At 46.8% G+C, this 19,742-nt stretch overlaps 1 protein-coding gene across 2 annotated transcripts; it reads left to right on the plus strand.

Moving 5' to 3' along the window:
* The first annotated feature begins 303 nt into the window (after nt 1-303).
* On the plus strand, nt 304-18,944 carry zbtb7a (zinc finger and BTB domain containing 7a). Of its 2 annotated transcripts, none has more exons than XM_034531418.1 (4): nt 304-439; nt 9,500-10,066; nt 10,704-11,614; nt 13,718-18,944. In XM_034531418.1, the coding sequence occupies exons 2-4, from the start codon at nt 9,578-9,580 to the stop codon at nt 14,151-14,153; spliced, it is 1,836 nt and encodes a 611-aa protein (XP_034387309.1). In that variant the 5' UTR covers nt 304-439; nt 9,500-9,577; the 3' UTR covers nt 14,154-18,944. The 2 variants fall into 2 exon arrangements, with proteins under 2 accessions (XP_034387309.1, XP_034387308.1); XM_034531417.1 differs by lacking the exon at nt 304-439 and adding an exon at nt 5,855-6,673.
* Nucleotides 18,945-19,742: the final 798 nt, after the last annotated feature.

Raw genomic sequence — 19,742 nt, forward strand, 5'->3', positions numbered from 1 at the left:
AAGAGTTACAGTTCATTTACCCTTAAACCAAACATCTGCGTGTCCACAGATGGAAACATTGGCTGACATTCACGGTAAAACCACAGGGCGGGAAGGCATGGGTTAATGGTTTGTGTCATCTCTAAATGAGTTTAAGGCTTTCACAACTGTCCACTTTTGAGCGCAAATAAATTTCCACTTTACTTTTGTTTCACAGAGGGAAGAAGGATAGGAGGGAATGCTGTTTCTTTAAGAGAGAGGGAGTGAGAGTGAGTGAGAGAGAGAGAGAGAGAGAAAGGGAGGGACCTCTTTGCCCTCCAGAAACCAGGAAGGGAATTGAGTTGATCTGCTGCTGCTTGGTTAGCGCATACGGGGCTTTAAGCTGCACAACAGTGAGAGGGAGAGGAGGAGAGGAGAGGGCTGAGCTAACCCACAACAAGCTTCACCACGGCCATCGCAGGTGAGCTAAAGGCACCCTGCCATCCCCCCCGCTGTCTGCCCTGGGCCTGACGACCAGAGGGGAGCAGGGCAGAGGAGGAGAGGAGAGAAGGAGGAATGAGGGAGGGGGACAGAAAGAAGAGCAGGGTGGGGGGGTTGGCCGGAGAGGAGAGGTGGGTCGCAGAAGTAGTCCCTAGTCAAGGTTCCTCTTTTTTAATCCTCCTAAAGTACTTCCTCTGTACTGCTCTTTACCTCTGGGGAATCTTGAGATAAAGTTTATAGGATGTGTTCAAGGCATTAACTTTTCAGGCAGGTGGAAACACTTAAAGGAGGAGGGGGAAGGGGGTGGGGGGTACTCTCTCTCTCTCTCTCTCGGAGGGGGGGGGGGGGGGGGGGGGGGGGGGGGGGGGCACTGAACGAGGGGAAGGAGTAACCAAAAATAATTGTATTGGACAAGGTATAAGCAATAGCAACAACTTTTCGAGACAGTGGCGATTGAAACGCTCAGTGCGGGGCACATTGTGTGTTTTGTGCGCAGGGCATGTTGTAGTGGCACTAGACTATTTGGAATATGCATAAGTCATAATTTAGGTCTGACATGTGTGAGCCAATGAAATAATCCACCACTGGTGTCACCGTTCTGACAGTTGAGGCTGAAATGTCTTATTTTTTTCATACGGAGCTCGGCCCTGTTTGATGGCTGGTCTGTACTTTAATACCTGGCAGCGTGCTAGCAACATACTGTAGTGTATAATTCAGCCCTGAGTGCTTACGTTAGAGCAGGCTTGGAGATAGTGGGGGTGGTGAGGGCAGAGAGAGCTGGGACTCGTAGTCCACAGCAGGGGCTGCAAAGCAAGTCAAATTGGGTCTCAGAACTCCATATCCCAGAGTGCCTTGCCCTTGGCCATCCAGGAAAGAGAACAACTGCCAGCCTATCCCAACAAGGAGGTGTGGTGAGTGAGCATCTGTCAAACCAATGAGAGCAGGGGATGCGGAGACGAGTTGTGGGCTAAAACCGGAGGGGGGCGGCAGCAGCGGCAGCGGTGGTGGTGCTTGGGGTAGGGGGGGGGGGGGAGGTGTCTGTTTGTGTGGGATCAGGCAAGGGCTTGCCTGTATGACTAGGGCCACTCGCAAGTTTCCTGTCTGGTAAAGCGCAAGCCCTGCCCAGAGACGGAGGCAGCAGAGCTGGCCGGCAGGCAGGGGAGGCAAGTAGGGCCCAGGAAACATTTTCTGCCTATTTGGTAAGCACTCCAAAGAAACACAAACACACACACACACACACACACACACACACACGCACACACACTGTGTGTATAGACTGTGACTGAAAGGAGAAAAGAGGCGAGCAGAGAAAATAAATACCATAGCGTGTGTGTGTGTGTGTGTGTGTGTGAGGGATAGTGAGAGAGATGGGGCTTGATAGAGTTCAGAGTTCTTGACCCACTTGCAGATAAAGGAGGGAATGGCAAATAGGTCAGTGCTGAGTGTAAGGTGCTGCACAGACCGCTGCTCAGAGGAATAGTTTGTGTCGCAAAGTTTTCCTCCTCATCAGGCTAACTTTGGTTGTGCATCAGTGTCGTTTCCATCTGTGATTAAATGGCACTGCTGCTATTATTAGTTAGAGTGAAGAGATGAAGACAGTTGCACATCCTGTGCTGCTGCTTCTTTAGGGGGGGTGTTAAAGTAATTCCACTAAAACCACTGCATTAAATGCTTGCGAGAACTGTGGCAGAGCGATCGTGTTGATAGCCGACAGAGTGCAGGTGAGGTGTTGAGTCATAGTTTATTTGAGACATCTCTTCTTGCTGAGGGGAAGAATATATTGCACATCTTTTGACAACTGGTAGGGTACGCTCCATCCATGCAATATTAAAATAAAACGTAAACACTGGTATCAATGCTGGAGAACTTGTGCATGTTTCTTAAGTGTTCACACCACGGTCAATCTCATGACACATTTTCCTTCCTGTCCCCTCAACCTCTTTCCTTACCAGCATCTTGTTAAAAAGCCGATTCTAATCTCACCCTTCCTGTTGCGCTTGCTTGTGGCTCGTGGTTGAAAGACTTCAGAGGAGCCCAGACTGCCTTGCTCGATAACCAGATGCATATTTTTTGGCTTTCGCATACTTGTACAACCCGTTTTTTTTTTTTAAACGTGTGGGCACGGAGAGGGTACAAGAAGAGTGCGGTACATGAAGACGCCCAAATGCTGGGAAAGTGTTAGGAATGCTTTTAAGAAGGCGGGAGCAGAAAGGTTGCCATTTTTATTTATTTATTTTTTTGGTTCAATGTCACAGACAATATTAGTTGCATTAGTGTTACATTAGTCCTGATTCTACTCTCTACGCCACTTTCTAGCCGCCACCATGGAAGATTAGTACAGTTGGCTCAAGTAAATTCCAGCAAGAGGTTAAACTAGGACGCCATATGTGTTTGTGTCTGTGAGTGTGAGTGCTTGTGTTCATGCGTGCTTGTGTGCGTCTGTGTTACCAACAATAGACTCCAGGGGAATTGCAGGGGACTTCAGTGGCTGTGGGCAGGTCCAAGACACCACCCATCAATTTGGCGGTGAGGCTGAATACAGTTTGATATTCCTGTATGTTTGTGCCTCCACCACTACGGCCTGAAACTAGCAGGTTCAGACAGACTGAGAGGACAGGTTGCGTGATGTCGCCGTGGCAGTTTGAGGCTTTATTTTAGAGTGAAATGTTGTCTGTATACAATGCAAAACATGTAACAGTCATTACGTTTTGTTTGTATGGTTAAATTATGTATTTGGGCAGGGGGGGGGGCATATTGTGGAATCAAAACGTAAGTTGTTTTGTACTTCATACCAAACCACATCATTTCCGTGCCGCTGTTCTCTCTCTCTCTCTGTATGTTCATTTGTAAAAAGTTGAAACATTTTGAATACTTTCATCTGCCTCTTCCTCGGCGAATGCAGCTTCACTTCCCCTTAATGTTTGGTTCCCCTCGTCAGCTGCTTGGTGTACCACAGCTTCCAGCCTGGCTAGGCAGACAGACAGACCCCTCTCTGTTGTTTTTCTGTTGTTGTGCTGAAGTCTAGGGGGAGTAAAGGGGCTTCTTCTGTTCTCTTCTGGGGCATTTATTATGGAGAGGCTAACACAACCTGATCAAATTAGAGTGAGAGAGGAAGAGGCTGGGATGTTTTTCAGATTGGGGGTAAAGCAAGACACTTCTGGAGTTAGCCGTTGTCTTCTGGGCATATGTTAATTGAGGATTTAAAAATGTTCAATACACTAAAAAAAACTTTGACACAGAAGGAGGAGGGGGGGTCTGCAATGCTTTGCTCTCTCAGCAGTGGAAAGGGGAAGTGGGTGCTGTGTTGGGTACTGTGCAGTGCAGAGTTTGAGACTGAGATGGAGCAATGATGAGATGAGAGCGACGGATGAGAGAGAAAGAGAGGGTCAGACAGTAGGGAGGGAGGGAGAGAGAGAGAGGGAGGGAGAGAAAGAGAGAGCACAAGCAAGCAGAGAGCTGGTCATCTGATAACAGAGCGTGTTCTGTTACACGCCTGTCACAGACTCGCAGGAAGTCCTCTGCTGCGCATGCACAAAGCGGCACGGGGCGCGACGGGCCTGCGGACTGACCAAGCGGCCCGCTTGAGTTGACGCCGTGTTGGGTTGTGAGCGCTGCTTCTGAAGCCACGCGTTGGATTGTGTTGCGCTTCCTGGTCGGCAAGCATGGCCGCCGCGTCAGAGCGTGTTACTAGAGCTAAAAGGAACTCCGGCTCCGAGGATGTAGTTTTGTTACACTGCCGCTTGTGAAAGGCTACTGTCCCAAGACGTGTCATAGGCCTTGTGACTTCACAGTGAAGAGACGATGTTTGAACTGGCATGAAACTGAAAAGTGTTGAAGATTTATTCACTAAATAATAATATGATTTAACAATATTTACTTGGCAAAAACTGACATTATGAACTTAATGAATCGGTTAAGTTGTGTTCCTCCGTGCGGAGTGACCACCAAAATAGAAACACCTCCACAATAACACACAAAATCCCACTTTAGTTGTTTACATGTTGTCTCAACTGTATTGTAATTTTGTGAGTGGCATTGAACTTACATCATCATATGTATATTATTTCTGATATTTTGTCTGCATCATTTACATATGGAGGAGCAAAATATTACAGTTTAATGCAATCCAACACCACAAACTACAGACTCAAAAAAGAGAGTTTATTCAACATATTTCTGTTATTGTGTCAAAACTAAGTTTCGTAAAAGTATTAAGTTACAGCGGTTGCACTGGATTGAATTACAGCGTGTTCTTTTTATTTGCTGGCCTGTGGCTATAGCAAGAAAACAAAAATATTGACACATTTAGAACAGTGTGAGAGTAATTAAGCACCAGCTACAAGTTTAATTTTTCTACTTCCTTTGCTATCTGGCAGTGTAAACGTAGAAAAATTTATAGCATCATAAACCCCCCCCTGCTAGCTTCCTCATATTAAACTTTGCCCAACTTGTGGGTGGTGACCTTCCCTCTCATGGAAGCAGGTTACACCAGGTAACAGAATGCGATTTCTCCGAGTTTATCATTGACATCCGAGCCGGATTCCTAGGCCACCACACTGTGCGCTCAAGAGTTATTATGATCGCGCTTGTGAGTCTTAACGCCCTGCCTCGCCCACTACCTTTTCACTGGCATTGTGTCTGTGTTTTGGCTCCACTTCCTGGTTAGTTTTCTAGTTTAAAAAGCTGCCAGGTCTAGACCAGCCCATGCAACGTCAGTTTTTATCAGTCGCTTTCCCTCTTCCTGCTTCTCTTCCAATATGACCAATCAGGTTTCCTTTTCACCGCTGGCAGCAGCGAGTCCCCTTGGGCTGTGGCACTTGCTCAAAATCCCCTTTTTCCAAGGAACTGCCACCCCCCTCCCTCCCCATTCCGATTATCTTGATCCGACCTTGAACCGTTTTGACCTGAGTAGGTGATTCCCTCAGGGTGGGTAGGCCGGTTATGTTGCCTTCAAGGCCAGTTGAGATAGTCTGTGAAATGATAAAGAAAGGCTCCGGCTCAATTCTTCAACTTCTTGTTTGTTTGTTTTTTTGCTTGGCACTCTAACCTTAATTCAAACGCTTGCATGCATTAAGTTTTTGAGTAAAATTGTCCTGATAGAATTGTTCTTTTGTAAAAGCCCTAAGCTAATAACAATTCATACAGTGTTATAAAATGAATAAACTGCGCTGTATTTTAGTACAAAAAGGGGGCCCATCTGTGCTCCCTCAACATTAAAGGTCCAATGGTTCAGTTATGTTCGCTCTGATTGCTCCCGCTAAAAGTTTTGTTTCTCAGTCGTTATGGAGCCAATCACCCTTTTTTTTTTTTTTTGCAACTGAAAATGTTTAATAAAAAAAGAAACCAAAGGGAGGGATGTTTTGCTTTCCAATTCAGTGGGGTTAAATCAAAAGGTTCTCCGAAATGGAAATAATAAGTGCGGTGTCCATTTAAATAACTGATGTTGCCTTTTGTGTATAGTACTTATCTTTTACTTTCTGCTTTTTCGAGAGTTCAATAAAACACTAAAAGGTGGCAGTTAGGTATTCCTTTTTTGTCGATCAAAGAAAACATCTGAGGTTACACAGGGTTAACAGTTTGTTCCTTTTGTATTTAGGAATGACTGGTATGAGTCAGCCAAAGACAGAGATACTTTGAGAGAGAGAGAAAATTCTGCAGTCCTTTAGATGATACATCTCAGGCATGATACAAACACTTTTACTAACTGCTACAACAGCCTGATGTCAATGTGTTTGTCAGTGAATGACAAGGCAATTGGGTGTGACTGCCTTGGCATGGATAGTGAGAACACACACACACACACACACACACACACACACACACACACACACACACACACACTGTCATCTGAAGTAACAGTAAAATGGAAACTGGTTTACGGAAGACCGGTGTGGGTTGTTTTTTTGTTCCTGAAGTGTTACTTGGATAGTCGTCCTTGCCTTGTGTGTAGATATATGGGAGGGGGTAGAGTAGAGGGACGTTTCAGATGAGATGGAGGTGATGAGGGCGGAGATGGGTTGGTCCTGTTTTAAAGTTGTTTGACTTGCAAAGCAGACCTTGGTGTTTCTTCCAGTGGGCACTGAGAGAAGGTCCTTCCCTGAAAGCGGAGCACCGGGGAACTCGGAAAAGCTGCTGGGTTTGCGGGGCCTCGTCACCCACAGGCATGAATTAGTGATAAGGAATGTTTCAAGCCACGAGGAGGTGTCGGGATCAGGTTTGTTGCACTGTGTTTTCCTCCTTTTTTTTTTCCTTAGTGCTCTTTGCGGGAGGGGGGGGGGTCATTCGGGGACAGGTGGCTCCTGCATGCAGAGTAGTCCCTCCAATGCGTCGCTGGCACCGAGTCGCATTTGTGCGCGTGTGTTTGTGTGTGTGTGTGTGTGTGTGTGTGTGTGTGTGTGTGTGTGTGTGTGTGTGTTACTGTGTTTTTATCTCCTCTCAGCTCAGCGTCTTACCCGACAAAGCCGTGACCCTGGGTCAGCTATATGTACAGGGGGATAACCCGGGACACAAGCTTGCAGCAAAGCCGGGTCTAGTGCAGGTGCTGTGTGTCTGTTAGAGAAGAGTAGGTCGTCTCGGGTCTGGATGGTGCTCACAGAGATCTATTTCCACCTGTGAAGGACGTGTGGCCAATGCGGTTGCCCTTTTTGTCTCGCTCTTTTTTCCATCTCATCTCACTCTGCTCACCCTCCTGTGCCATCTCTCTCTTTGTCTGTGCACTCGCCTCTTTCTCCTCAGCATATTCAGATGAGGGCTTGGATAATACAATTTGCAATGTTTTTTTATCAGAGCTTTGTGTGAGACGTTGGCAGTGTTTGCAGAGGCTTTGTGGTCAGCTGCCCATCAAACGCTAATTGAGTTAAGGGGGACGGTACAGTAAAGGTGGAGCCTAAACATTATACCATTAATCAAACAAAGCCATACTTTAGTAGAAATGACCTGTGTTATTTGAATGAACAAACTTGATCATAAATAAAAAAACGTCACTGATCCATTTCTAGAGATGTGTTTTTAAAAAGGCTTTATCTTACCCTCACCTGTGGGGCAGAGCTGACATGTTGCCAGATCTCAAGGTGTGGAGATAGGCGTTTCTCTTTATACAAGGGGAAAATGTATGAGAGAGGTGAAAAAAGGAGAGGTGAACACAGGTAGGAAAGAGGAGAGGCGGCCAGGTTAGGCAGGTTTGGTAGTGGGGTGTAGCGTACAAACATACCAGGAGGGCTGATCTGAAGGAATGTCATTTGAATGCCTCGCGGAGAGCAACGCACTCGATGCACCCGCCAACCCTCACCGACCCCCTGCTGGGTTTCCCTGGCAGATGGAGAAGGGCGGAGGGGAGGGTTTCGGATCAGTTGGGTGTCCAATATGTGTGCGTTTGTGTTTTGTGCGTTATTGATGCGTCTGTGACAGTATTTGCTGTACGAGTGTGTGTGCGAGTGCGAGAGTGTTAATAGATAAATTGAGGATGGCTTGTTCTGCTGAAACCCCTCTCCCACTGCGCAGGCTTCAGTCGATCAGTTTAATCTCCCCCCCCCCCAACACACACACACACACACACACACACACACACGTGATCGAGGGGACAGCCTTTCCTGAAACTTGGCACACAGTACAGGGTGGGGTAACCAGCTCAGACCGGATTGACAACCTCGCTTTTTAATACTGTTCCCTCGCAGCTTGTTGCGTGTCCTCTTCCTCCTCCTGTGGAGTTTTTCCACAGGGTCTGCTCTGGCAGCAACCCCGCCCCCCCCTCCTTTTTTCCTCCACCTCATTCGCTCCCCTCTCCAACTCTTGAATGACACAGAGTGAACAAGCTGCACAGTCCAGCTCCCAGCATGCACTCTGATCCCCCCCCTCCCCCCCACTGCCCTATGCCTATTTGTCCTTCACGTTCTCTTATTTGGTTTCTTGCACGACTTACATGCAAAATGTAGGCGTGTCCAAAGAAACAGCCACCTGCCTGCAATTATCAAGCACGTAAACATCCTCACTTAGTCATTCATCCCGTCATGGTGTTTTATCAGGCACCATGCCTGGCCAAATTCACAATGGTTGTGAGCCACCAGAAACTCCCGTTATTGTCACACTTGATATAGTAAATCTGTAAATACACCTGTTGTACCAGTCGATTTGCTTTAAAGTCGGCTCCGAGCAGTTGTGATTGTGAACTGGAGTGTTACTGTGTAGCATATCTACCCTCAAGGCTCTTGAGTCCAGGAAGGAGGATCATTATTATTTAATTAGTCCTTTTGGGGTATAAGTAAGAAATCATGGTGAAGGATTTTGGTGGCTGTGGAATGACATAACATTTTCATGATACTGTCAATGTACAAAAGTCAGAAGAGAGTTGTTTTTTTTTGCATTGCCAATGTCCTAAAGAATATATATGGGACTGAAAAGTCAGTAGACGGTTTACTTGATTTGAAAGGTCATTTAAATACGATATATAGGAATGAGGAAAAATACATTTCAACTTGTTATAGTGGAATTTCGTTGTGACTTGCAGTTCGTCTGTGTTTTCCAGATGTTGCCATTGTTTAAAAAAAATAAAAATAAACTTTGGACATATATTAAATCATTTTGCATTCTTTTTTTTTAGACATCTTTCAATCCATCCATCAAAATACTGATTACCAAGCCTGTTTTTACAGCTGATTACAATACTAACTGACATGCAACCTGATATGAACAAGATTTCACGTAAACACGTCATATACTTCACTGCGTTTCGTCTGCATACATACGCACTGGACTGCTTCCCGGCAGTGAAGATAACATCTCGGGTTGGAATCAATTGGGTTCAGTGCTCTTTTTAATCATCACAATTGACGTAAACACGTGTGCTCCTTTTTAAGATTTAAAAATTTCGACTGTGTACCACGAGTTGTGCTCAGCAGCATGCCGGTGTGACTGCGGTGAATCAATGAATCAATATTCCTCTCTCTTCCTTAATCCACATAAAGAATGTCATGAACTGATCTATTATTTCCTCTTCGTCTCTCCCCTCCATCCCATCCCTCTATCCAACCTCTTCTGCTCTCAGACAGGCAGACGGACAGACGGCAGGACGGATACGCGGGTGGGGGCTGTGCTAGGCGGCTCGGCGGCAGGCTGGTGGAAGATGTCGTCAGGAGCCGGTGGGAGGGGTGGAAGGCGGCTCAGGGGGACGGCAAGCAGCAGCGGCGGTGGAGGAGGGAGAGGAGGACCAGGGGAGGCGGAGGAAGGCCCCGTGGGGATCCCATTCCCCGAGCACAGCGCGGACATCCTGGGCAGTCTGAACAAGCAGCGGCTCAGCGGCCTGCTGTGCGACGTGCTCCTGGTCGCCGAGGACCGGGAGTTCCCGGCCCACCGCTCCGTCCTGGCGTCCTGCAGCTCCTACTTCCACAAGCTCTTCACTTCAGGGGCCGCCGCAGACCAACAGAACGTCTACAACATTGACTTTGTGGCAGCAGAGGCCCTGGGAGCGTTGCTAGACTTTGCCTACACAGCGACATTGACGGTCAGTCACAGCAGTGTGGCCGACATCCTCGCTGCTGCACGCCTCCTGGAAGTCCCACCTGTGCAGGAAGTCTGTTCACACCTGCTGGACACCAAAGTGCTCTCCCCGCCGGTATGAGACCCTTATAGAACTAGAAGCTTTGAGATGATGTTTGATCTGAATTAGTGACACCATAAGCAACCGTTTGTAATGTTAAATGGATTCATAGCAAAGCACCATCTCAGACGCATTTCATGCTGAGTAGATGTGTTTTGGAACTGGATAGTCAAGATTACATCATGACCTTTATCAGTCTCTCTCACCACGGCAAACACACGCCCACAGCCTTTGGGTTCAACACTTACTCATTCTGAGACAATAGCGTGTGTCGAAGGACAGCGTGCTACTTTAACTCCAGATGCCCCGCATATCGCAGCTACACTTCAACATGATCAAGAGTAGCTGTGAGATGCACATGCATGTGCTCATGGGTATAATAAACCCATGGGTGTGCATCCCATATACCCAGATAGGGATCTGCCTCAGCTGATAGGCCTTACAGCTGTAGATTTCTCGTCAGCCTTCACCTTAGCTGATGTGCATTACAGGAAGTAACTTTTTTTAAATTGTATTTTATTTATTTATTTACATTACTGCTGTACTTCTGTCTCTCTCTTTGTCTTCCCCGTTTGTTTTTTGGTGCAAACTTTCACTGACTTTAAATGTCTCCTTCACTCACTCTCTTTGTTCCCCCTTCATGTTTCACTAGGCGGTCAGTGAGCGAAAAGATGAGGAGAGCAAGGGCAGAGGAGGCAGGGAGCCGGGGAACCGGGTGCGGGCCCAGGAGTACCTGGACTACTTCCAGAGAGGGGCGCACTGGAGCAGCAGCTGCAGCACGCCAGAGCTCAGGGACCTGCCCACACACCTGCACTTTAACCACGGTAATGGCGGGGTCCCCAGCAACGGGGCTCCTGCTGGCCCCGGTGAGTACTACTCCCCTCTGGCCCTCGCCTTGGCCCAGGCCCCCACACAGGAGCCAGAGGATGAGGATGAGGACGACGAGGAAGATGAGGACGTGGAGGCGGTGCAGGGGAACGGAGCGAGCCTGGGGTCGTCTTACTTCCCGCCGTCCCAGAATGGGCACTTCTACCTCCCCCCTGAGTCTCGGCTTGGGCAGGAGACAGAGGCGGAAGATGGAAGTAGGGAGGCGATGGCGAGGGAGAGGGAGAGGGGTTCTGCCAGTGCCCTCCTGCAGCAGATGATGGACTCCATCGAGAGGCAGAAGGAGCGTGCAACAACTGGGGAGGAACAGGGAGATGGGGACGACCCCGACATGGAATTTTACTTGAATTACTTTAACAGCACTCAGCATGAGGATCCAGCTTCTGCGGCTGTGACACAGGGAGTGGCACCGCTCTGGTTGTCACGGGGCAGAACAGGCCCAGACAGAAGAGGAGGTGGAGGAGGAGGAGGAGGAGGAGAGGGTGGAGAGGGAGAGAGAGGCAGCGGGGTTGGAGGAGGAGGAGGAGGTGGCGAGAGGAAGATGCGCTCTAAGGCCTTCCAGAAATGCCCCATATGCTCCAAGGTCATTCAAGGAGCAGGCAAGCTACCCCGCCACATCCGAACGCACACGGGAGAGAAACCTTATGAATGCGCCATCTGCAAAGTACGCTTTACCAGGTAAGCCCAATTAATGAAGTGACTCCCCCATGTCACATGTACTAATAGTCTTGGACTTGGCACTGCAGACAAATCGCCCAGCAGAGGGAAACACCACAGCCAGGAGTATTAGCACTAACCAACTTAGCTTTGCATTAAGGAGGCAGCGCAGTTTGTGAATCTAAATGTTTACCATGGTCGTGGACTGGCTGAGTATCCCCGCTCAATGTCACATTGTAGCCAAAATGCGAATCAAAACGGCACGTCACATATTCCAGCTGTGAGAGAGAGAGAGATGGGGTCGGATTATAAAAGTTATAAAGGTCTGTTTTATTGTGACAGCCTTCATAGCAAAGTCCTGGAATTGTAACATAGGGGTCCTATAAAAGAAGGCCGCGCCACACTAGTGTTATCTAGCGGAGGGCTGCTGTAAAGTGCTCTGATACAGAGGGGGTTTACAGGTCCTGGATGGTACTCGGTGTGCTCCAAAGCAATAATTTGAACTTTTGATCTCTGGTTATGTTGATTATTGCCCACGGCAGAGTAGTTACACCCCCCCCACTCTCTGCCTCTCGCTCCTTTACTTCTCTAATGAAATCTGCCATGTGCCACTCAGTTAAATGTGTCTGGTCTACAGCAGTGGACTCGAGTGCGCATGGTTTCCCTCCATTTCAGGAGGACTCCTTCCTTTTCCTTGAAATCATTCTTTTAATTAATTAATCGGTGGACTTGGAAATAGATGCGGTAGGCTAGAAATACCCAGAACCTCTGCTGGCACGGCGGGTATCGGGAGACCGATCTGAATTTGCCTTCTAGCTCAATTCGACCGGCAGTGGGAAGGGGGTATTGTAATCTTAATCCTGTTTGATCAGGGTTAAGAGTGTGCCTCGCACGGTAATAAATCACTCCTGTCCTTTAAATAATTCACCTCTATCAGTGTGCCACTTTTTTTCTTTTTTTCAAAAAGCTTCGACCCCGTGTAAGTGTGTGTGTGTGTGTGTGTGTGTGTGTGTGTGTGTGTGTCCTCACTCTTTACTATTATTTTTTTATATTTGGGGCGCCGTTTGTTTTCCGACCGGGATGGGGCGCAGCAGGTTTATTTGTTGCTTGTATGACAGCTAATCCACTTACATGGCATGTGCGTGCGTGCGTGCGTGCGTGCGTGCGTGCGTGCGTGCGTGCGTGTGTGTGTTTTTCAAACTGACTTGTCTTATGCATGTTTGTTTAGGAGCCCTCTGCCCCTAGTGCAGAAGGGTTAGACGATTAAAGAGAGAGAGAGATAGTAAGGGCTAAAGGGGGGGAGGGCGGTACAAGAGTCAGATGAAGGCTAAGGCAGCCTGATAAAGTTTAGTGGGCGACGGTGTACCATCACTAAGTAAAGAGTGTCACGACATGAAGCCATAGTTTGGTCTTGTTTTAAGTGTAATTTCTGTTTTTAAGTATTCTATATGAGCTATTTGATCATCTTTTGAATGACAACAGCTCTAATACAAAATTCTATCAGATTACAGCTCATGGGGATAGAAGTAGGCTGCAAAATTGATGACGTTTCTACAGACTCATCTATTTTTCAGCACGACTCTACGTAGACTGTCAAGTTTTTAAAAAATGAGTTTGAAGTGTTTCAGCTGCACAGGCCATCGAAGTCCTCGATTTTTCCAATGCATTTTTTTTTTTTTTGGTCATCCATTAATTGTTTTTACGGCGTCGTCCTCAAAAGGAAAGTTAAACGAAACCGTAAAAAAATGGCAACTGACACAGTGAACATTGAGCTTTCTCGTCAGCCCACAGTCGCGCTCTTGTGTGCAATTACACAGATTAAGATGTGAAGTTTATGGCTTCTCCTCAGTTGGCCTGGATGCACTCGCAGAATAATCTCATTGGAAGAGATCCAAAAGATGGCTGTTAAATAGGAAATAAAACTCCTCGGCACATTAAGCTGACCACTGTACACATATGAGAATTAATAATGTATTTCAAGTTAATTAAATATTGGTGTTTTTGCGAAAGAAAACCTGAAGCTGGCTGTTTTTGTCCCGAGCGGATTCAGATGGGTGCGGGGTTGATCCTCTGTAGCATTTCCATTTGTCTTTGTCTGTGAATTCTTTCTTCTCTTTCTTCCAGGCAGGACAAGCTCAAGGTTCATATGCGGAAGCATACAGGAGAGAAGCCTTACCTTTGTACTCAATGTGGAGCCGCCTTTGCTCACAACTACGACCTGAAGAACCACATGCGCGTGCACACCGGCCTGCGCCCCTATCAGTGCTCGAGCTGCTTTAAGACTTTCGTGCGCTCGGATCACCTACACCGCCACCTCAAGAAGGACGGCTGCAACGGCATCCCCTCTCGTCGAGGCCGAAAGCCCCGGGTGCGAGAGCAGGGGCTCCTCGACGCCCCCCTGGGCCTGCCGGACCCCGACTCCGACACGGGCCCCGGGCCTCGTACCATCAAGGGGCGGCGGCGCTCGGAGGCCTCCTCGGCCGCGGAGGTGGAGGGGGCCGCCAGAGCCCACGCACACAGTCCTCCGCTGCAGGAGTTTGCAGGGGAGGCGGGGCCCTGAGACTGCAGGGTGCGACAAGGACACTGCTGGACACCATAGTCACTCTGCACCGCCTGTGAGACAGGCCAGCGAACTGAGAGGAGAAAAAAAAACACACAAAGGCAAACTTTAAAAAAACAAAAACAACAACTAACTATTCCTCTATAAACCAAATCAGGGTGTCACAAAAAAAAAAAAATCTAATCTTTATATTTCTTTTTCCTTTTTGTTTAGGAAATGGAGTAGACATGCAAGCACTTGAGTCGATTTATCTGTTAAAGAGCAAAGGACGCTTCAAATCATGTACCCACGACGTCCACTTTCTGGGCCATTTCTTTCTTTATAATATTAGGGTTTTTATACATTGGCAGATGTGTATGATGGATACAAAGAAACGCGGAGCAACTATGCAGTTGATTTAGATTTTTATTGGTTTTGTCCTCACAGCCTTCAAGCTCTAAGCAAGGTGTCTATCAAGCACCTTCTGGCTGCTGTACGGGTGAAGCGAGGACAAATCCACCCAGTGAAAACAACTCTTTTTCTATTCTTTTGCAGGCCTGAAATGTACAGTTACCATAGAAACAACATTGCCACAATTTTGGCATATGCAAGGAAAGCTCACCACAATTTTGATGCAACAGTTTTTTCCTCTCTAAATGTTCCAGAAAGAATCAGACGAGGGGTTTGATTGAAGTGTTACTTACTCTATAAAATGCATCTATGGTTTGTCTTATTGAAAAACGAAACAAATTCACGTCGAGTCAAATCCAATTTAACGGGGGCTCTTCAATTGCAGGACTCGGGGAATACGAGGGGTGGAGGGTTTGTGTTTTTAAAGCACTACCATCGTCAATGTACCTGTTGGCTTGACTACGTTGCCTCTTAACCCTTCACAACCCTGCTAATTTCTGCTTTATTTGTTCTCCCTTTTTTGATTCTGTCTTAATTTTTATTTTTTTTTGTCGTCGTCGTCGTCGTTCCTTTTTTTTTTTTGTTGACTGCTTCGGGTACTTGACACTTTATAATTGTATACATGTATATACAGCAGGTGGTGATATGACATCGGCCCCCTCTTAATGCTGGGGTGTACTTACCAATCGGGTTTTCCTCTCTCGGGCTAGATGTCATATTTCTCACAGAGTGAAGCTTGTGGGTGAACAAAAAAAAAAAAAAAAAAAAACCTGTATGAGTGTTCGATGAAAGAAAAAAACAAAACATTAAGTCACCCATTTGCCCTAAACTTAACACTTAACTTGTACAGTTCCTACCCAAAGGAGGAGGAGGAGGTCGGATGAATGAATGTGCTTAACTTTGTGCAGTTTTTTCGGAGTCTGTCCTTGTGTGACAAGGCGCGGGTAGCATTTAACCAACCGCAGGTTAAAGGAATGGCAGGGAGCTCGAGTGAGAGAACGACAAAGAGTACGAAGAAGAGATAGATGAGCACCTTTTTATTTCTATGTTTGCACAGCTTTACTAAAGATATCCAACAGAGAGAGAGCGAGAGAGAGAGAGAGAGAGAGAGAGAGAGAGAGAGAGAGAGAGCGCGCTCGCGAGAGAGAGAGGTATATTTAGAAGGAAGTGGGCTGGTGTTGGAGGGAGTGAGAGGAGCTTTATGCATCGTGCTTATTCCAATCTTTTTTTTTTTTTGCCCTAGGGACCACACAACCGTGAGGCAACCTGTACGATGAAGAGAGCAATAAATACCTGTCCAAGTTGGGAGGCCAAATAGGAGCGCGGCTGCAGCTGGTTGATGGGGGAGGGGAACAAGGGAAGGGGAGGGGGATCTCACAATGTCTGTTGCATTCCAAAAAAATAATCTCCCCCAGCTCAGCCACGTTTCCAGGCAGGAGGGGATCAAATCAGGCCTTTTCTCTCCCTCTGTAGTCCTCTAATGCCCCCGAACTAGCCTGGGGGGGATATTATTATATTAGAGCCTGGTGTTACTGTGGGTAGGATGCCTGGTGCTGGCAGTTTAGTGTGCGAGTGTGTTTATATGTACGTGTGTGTGTGTGTGTGTGTGTGTGTGTGTGTGTGTGTGTGTGTACGTGTGTGTACGTGTGTGTGTGTGTGTGTGTACGTGTGTGTACGCGTGTGTGCGTGGCAGCCAGGGTCGCTCTGGCCACATCATCACTGTGTGAGTCAGCCACGGCCTGTTCAAACATGTACCCTGAGCTGCCAGCCCCAATGCACTTTCTCTGTCTCACACACACACACACACACACACACACACACACACACACACACTCTGCTCACTGGATCCAGGCATCCTGTGGAGAAGAGGGAGACACCAGAGCTGGTATTTATACGTCTGAATGTTGCAGGGGACTCCGTCACACTGGATTTGTGAGTCTGTCCAAGTTGTGTTATCGTGCTCAAAATCCATCGTTGTTTTCCAAACTAGCACATTTTGAGTGCTAGTTTGGAAAACAACGTTGGATTTGTAATATCTGCAGTCGGGCTGTAGTCCAACCATCAGTCCTCTTGCATCTTAATTGGAAAGCGGCAGGTTACGAATGCACTTCAACAAAACGGGTACTTGGGAAACAAACCAGTCGCAGATTGAGAGAAGTCCTTTCTTCTGTCCACGGCGGTGAAGTTGAGCTCCTCCGCTGGTTTTGTTCAGGTTTTTAAGACAAAGCTGCCAAAAAAACCAACAAAAAAAAAAAACATCTGAAAACTGAAATATTTGACTTCAGATCTCTAAAAGAGACGCCAGGGAGTTTCTGATCCAAACACGTTGGCTGTTGTGGACTTGAGAAAAGAAAGGACGCCGTGCGTGGTGTGTGTGTGTGTGTGTGTGTGGTGTCTGTGCGTTTCCTTTTCGTGCACGTGTTGCTGGCTGGCAGGCCGGAGGGTCTCGGGGGCGAGTTCGGATAAACAAACTTTGTGTCGGCCCCCCCCCCCCCCCATCTGTTCGCCAGCTACTCCTTATAACTACACGTGTTCCCCCGAGGAACCGCGGTGATAATGGGTTCCACGGAGAGAAAAAAAGCATATTGTAAAGAAAAAACGACCCATTGGACAGTTGCGTGTTTACTTCACGGCTCTCTCGGTGCAGATTTGCATAACTCTCTCGTTCACCCTCGTGGGTCGTTGGCTTAGGTCTTGAGAGTTTTCGGTTCTATTTTTGCTCCTCCCTCGTGATAAAGATGGCGTTTTATATAAATGCACAGTTTGACGCTCACAGGCTGGGTATGTGATCTTTATGCTTAAGCCAATTTTGTCTTGATGTGGCAGAACCTGTTAGCCATCTTAAACTTTTCTTTGGACCTTAATATTTTTCCCCAAAAAGTCTTACGTTGTTTGTTGATGAACCAAAGCTTTTTTGCCCTCAATCTTAGCCGACGGTAGAGATGTTGATAGTGTGTCTATAATTTATCCAGACTTGGCCTACCTGACTAAACCACACACAGATGCCCTCCTCTTGAATACATATGCAGACGTGTGAGTGTGTGTGTGTGTGTGTGTGTGTGTGTGGAATCATACAGATATTAACTTGAGTTTGCTTTCTCTCGCTCTTTGTATCCTTGTGGACAATAGAATCAGAGGTTTAAGGATGTGTAGTTTTCGGGGGTTTTTTGTGCTACTTTTTATTATTTTCTTTCTAACAATCTTACATGGCTGTGAGTGTGTGTGTGTGTGTGTGTGTGTGTATGTTTGTGGGGTCATGGTTATGGGTTGCTGTGCCAGGAGGGTGGGGTAAATGGGTGCTTGGGTGGGGTTATGGATATAAAGCCTGATAGCACTGGAAATGGTGCTTTAGCTGAGAGAGCAAAAGTTTGCACTAATGTTAAATGTCCTTGTCCTGCTTATGGGAGAAGGGCAGGAGACCTCAGAAAGGCCGGCGAGTTTCCATGAGCACAGAGCAGTGTGGTTAATACTCAACGGTCTCAACAAAAAGAGTCCATCCAACCCCTCCATAGAAATAATCATGTACAGTATATTAAGAAATATACAGACGTCCAACAACCACAAATACCAAAGGAGAAGAAATGGCTTGCATCGAAGCCATTGGACATTTTTAAGCTACCAATCTCACGTTGGATTAATAAGAGTTTTATTGTTAAATCCGAAGGCTCTTGAAAAGAGAACTTTTGATGGACACTAGAGAAAGAAAGAAAACATGGTGTGATAACCCTGCAAATTGTATTTGCTCTTCTTGTAAAGAAATATTCCAAATGTATACGACATTTAGGCACTTGGAAAGTAGCGACGCCTCTCCGAAAACCTGTTGGAACATTTAATCTGTGTCCTGGTTTGATGGCTGAGGTGCAACTGTGTGTGCAGGTGCCAGAGATATTGAATCCAGTTATTTTTTTCTTTTTAAAAAAAATTCTAGATGATGATGATGATGCTGATGGGAAGTCAACTGATGAATAATGAAATGAAATGATGAAAACTGTTGGTATTGTTGAACACTGTTATTATATTGATCATTGCCGAGCCGGATGGATTCAGTTTACTTTCTGAAAAAAAGGTTTAATTTAATTAAAAATGTTCTCTAGTTGAAGCAGACTGGGACTTCGTGGCCTTGTCTGAGCAACACTAAGCTTCGTATTTTTTTTCTTTTCTTTCTTTCAATGTTTCCAGACGGTTGTATTGTGCAGTGTGGGGCTGAGGCTCCCTCCCACCAGGTGGACGATACAAACATCAAGGGCCACATTGTGCCTTCTTACGTGGGCAGGAACAGACAAAACTCACACTTTTTTTTTTTTTCTTTTTTTTTTTATAAACGTTTGACCACAAACACTTTTTTCTTTCCATATTTTCCAAAACAAATTGTAAAAGCTGATTGGCTTCGTACTAAAAAAACAAAAACAAAAAAAAGCCGATAATCATTTAGCAGTTTAAGCTTTACTTGAATGACTTGATAATAATGTGTCTGTACCAGCCACTCTCTCTCTCTTTGGATCCACCGGTGTGTCCCCAGCCTCAGCCCCAGACCAAGGTTACTCTGACCCAGGCTACACGGAGACAGTCTCAGAACTTCATTGCAAGTGTTTTTTTCCCAAATTGACCTTGATATGTTTTTGGTTCCCCCCCTCTTTCCTATGCTGTTATCAAAGAGTTTTGGTAAATCTATCTGAGAAGGCCATAAAACAAAAGACGACCAACAACTACGATAACAATTGTAACTGTAAATAACCGAGCGCAGCAGGACGGGGTGACTGTTAATATGGAGATTGGTGGCGGCAGACTTATTTTGCTTTTGCCCTCTCCCCCCCCCCGCCCCCCCCACACACACCTGATTTTTATTTTAGTTTCGTTCCGTTTGTGCAGTTTTTGTTGTTTTTTCCCCCCATCGGGCACTCGATGCACAGCAAGCTGAGTGCAGCATATGCAGTACAGCAGTATGCGCAGCGTGGCTCTGGCACTTACACAGACAGCCCTGGGTCCTTCAGAGAGGCAGGCTGCTTTTGTCTGTTGGCTGCTCTCAGCCAAGTGGGGACAGTTGTCTCTCTCCGGCTCCGGCGAGGCAAAAGGTTGGCATGCGGGGAGGAGGATTACATACGGGTGGGTAGGGTGGGTAGCTGGATGTTTGTTTTTCAGGGATAGAAAGCCTGGGTGATCCAGGCGACTCTTGAACCCGGTAGGAGTTGCGCGGCCACA

Source organism: Cyclopterus lumpus, chromosome 4, assembly GCF_009769545.1.
Source record: "Cyclopterus lumpus isolate fCycLum1 chromosome 4, fCycLum1.pri, whole genome shotgun sequence".
NCBI classification, from domain to species: domain Eukaryota; kingdom Metazoa; phylum Chordata; class Actinopteri; order Perciformes; family Cyclopteridae; genus Cyclopterus; species Cyclopterus lumpus.

Excerpts from the sequence above, each read along its gene's own strand:
- zbtb7a (XM_034531417.1), top strand. The coding sequence starts at position 6,641 with ATGTTTCAAGCCACGAGGAGGTGTCGGGATCAG. Across the intron at positions 6,674-9,499 it reads CGAGGAGGTGTCGGGATCAG|ACAGGCAGACGGACAGACGG; the intron begins GTTTGTTGCACT and ends TTCTGCTCTCAG. Across the intron at positions 10,067-10,703 it reads CCAAAGTGCTCTCCCCGCCG|GCGGTCAGTGAGCGAAAAGA; the intron begins GTATGAGACCCT and ends ATGTTTCACTAG.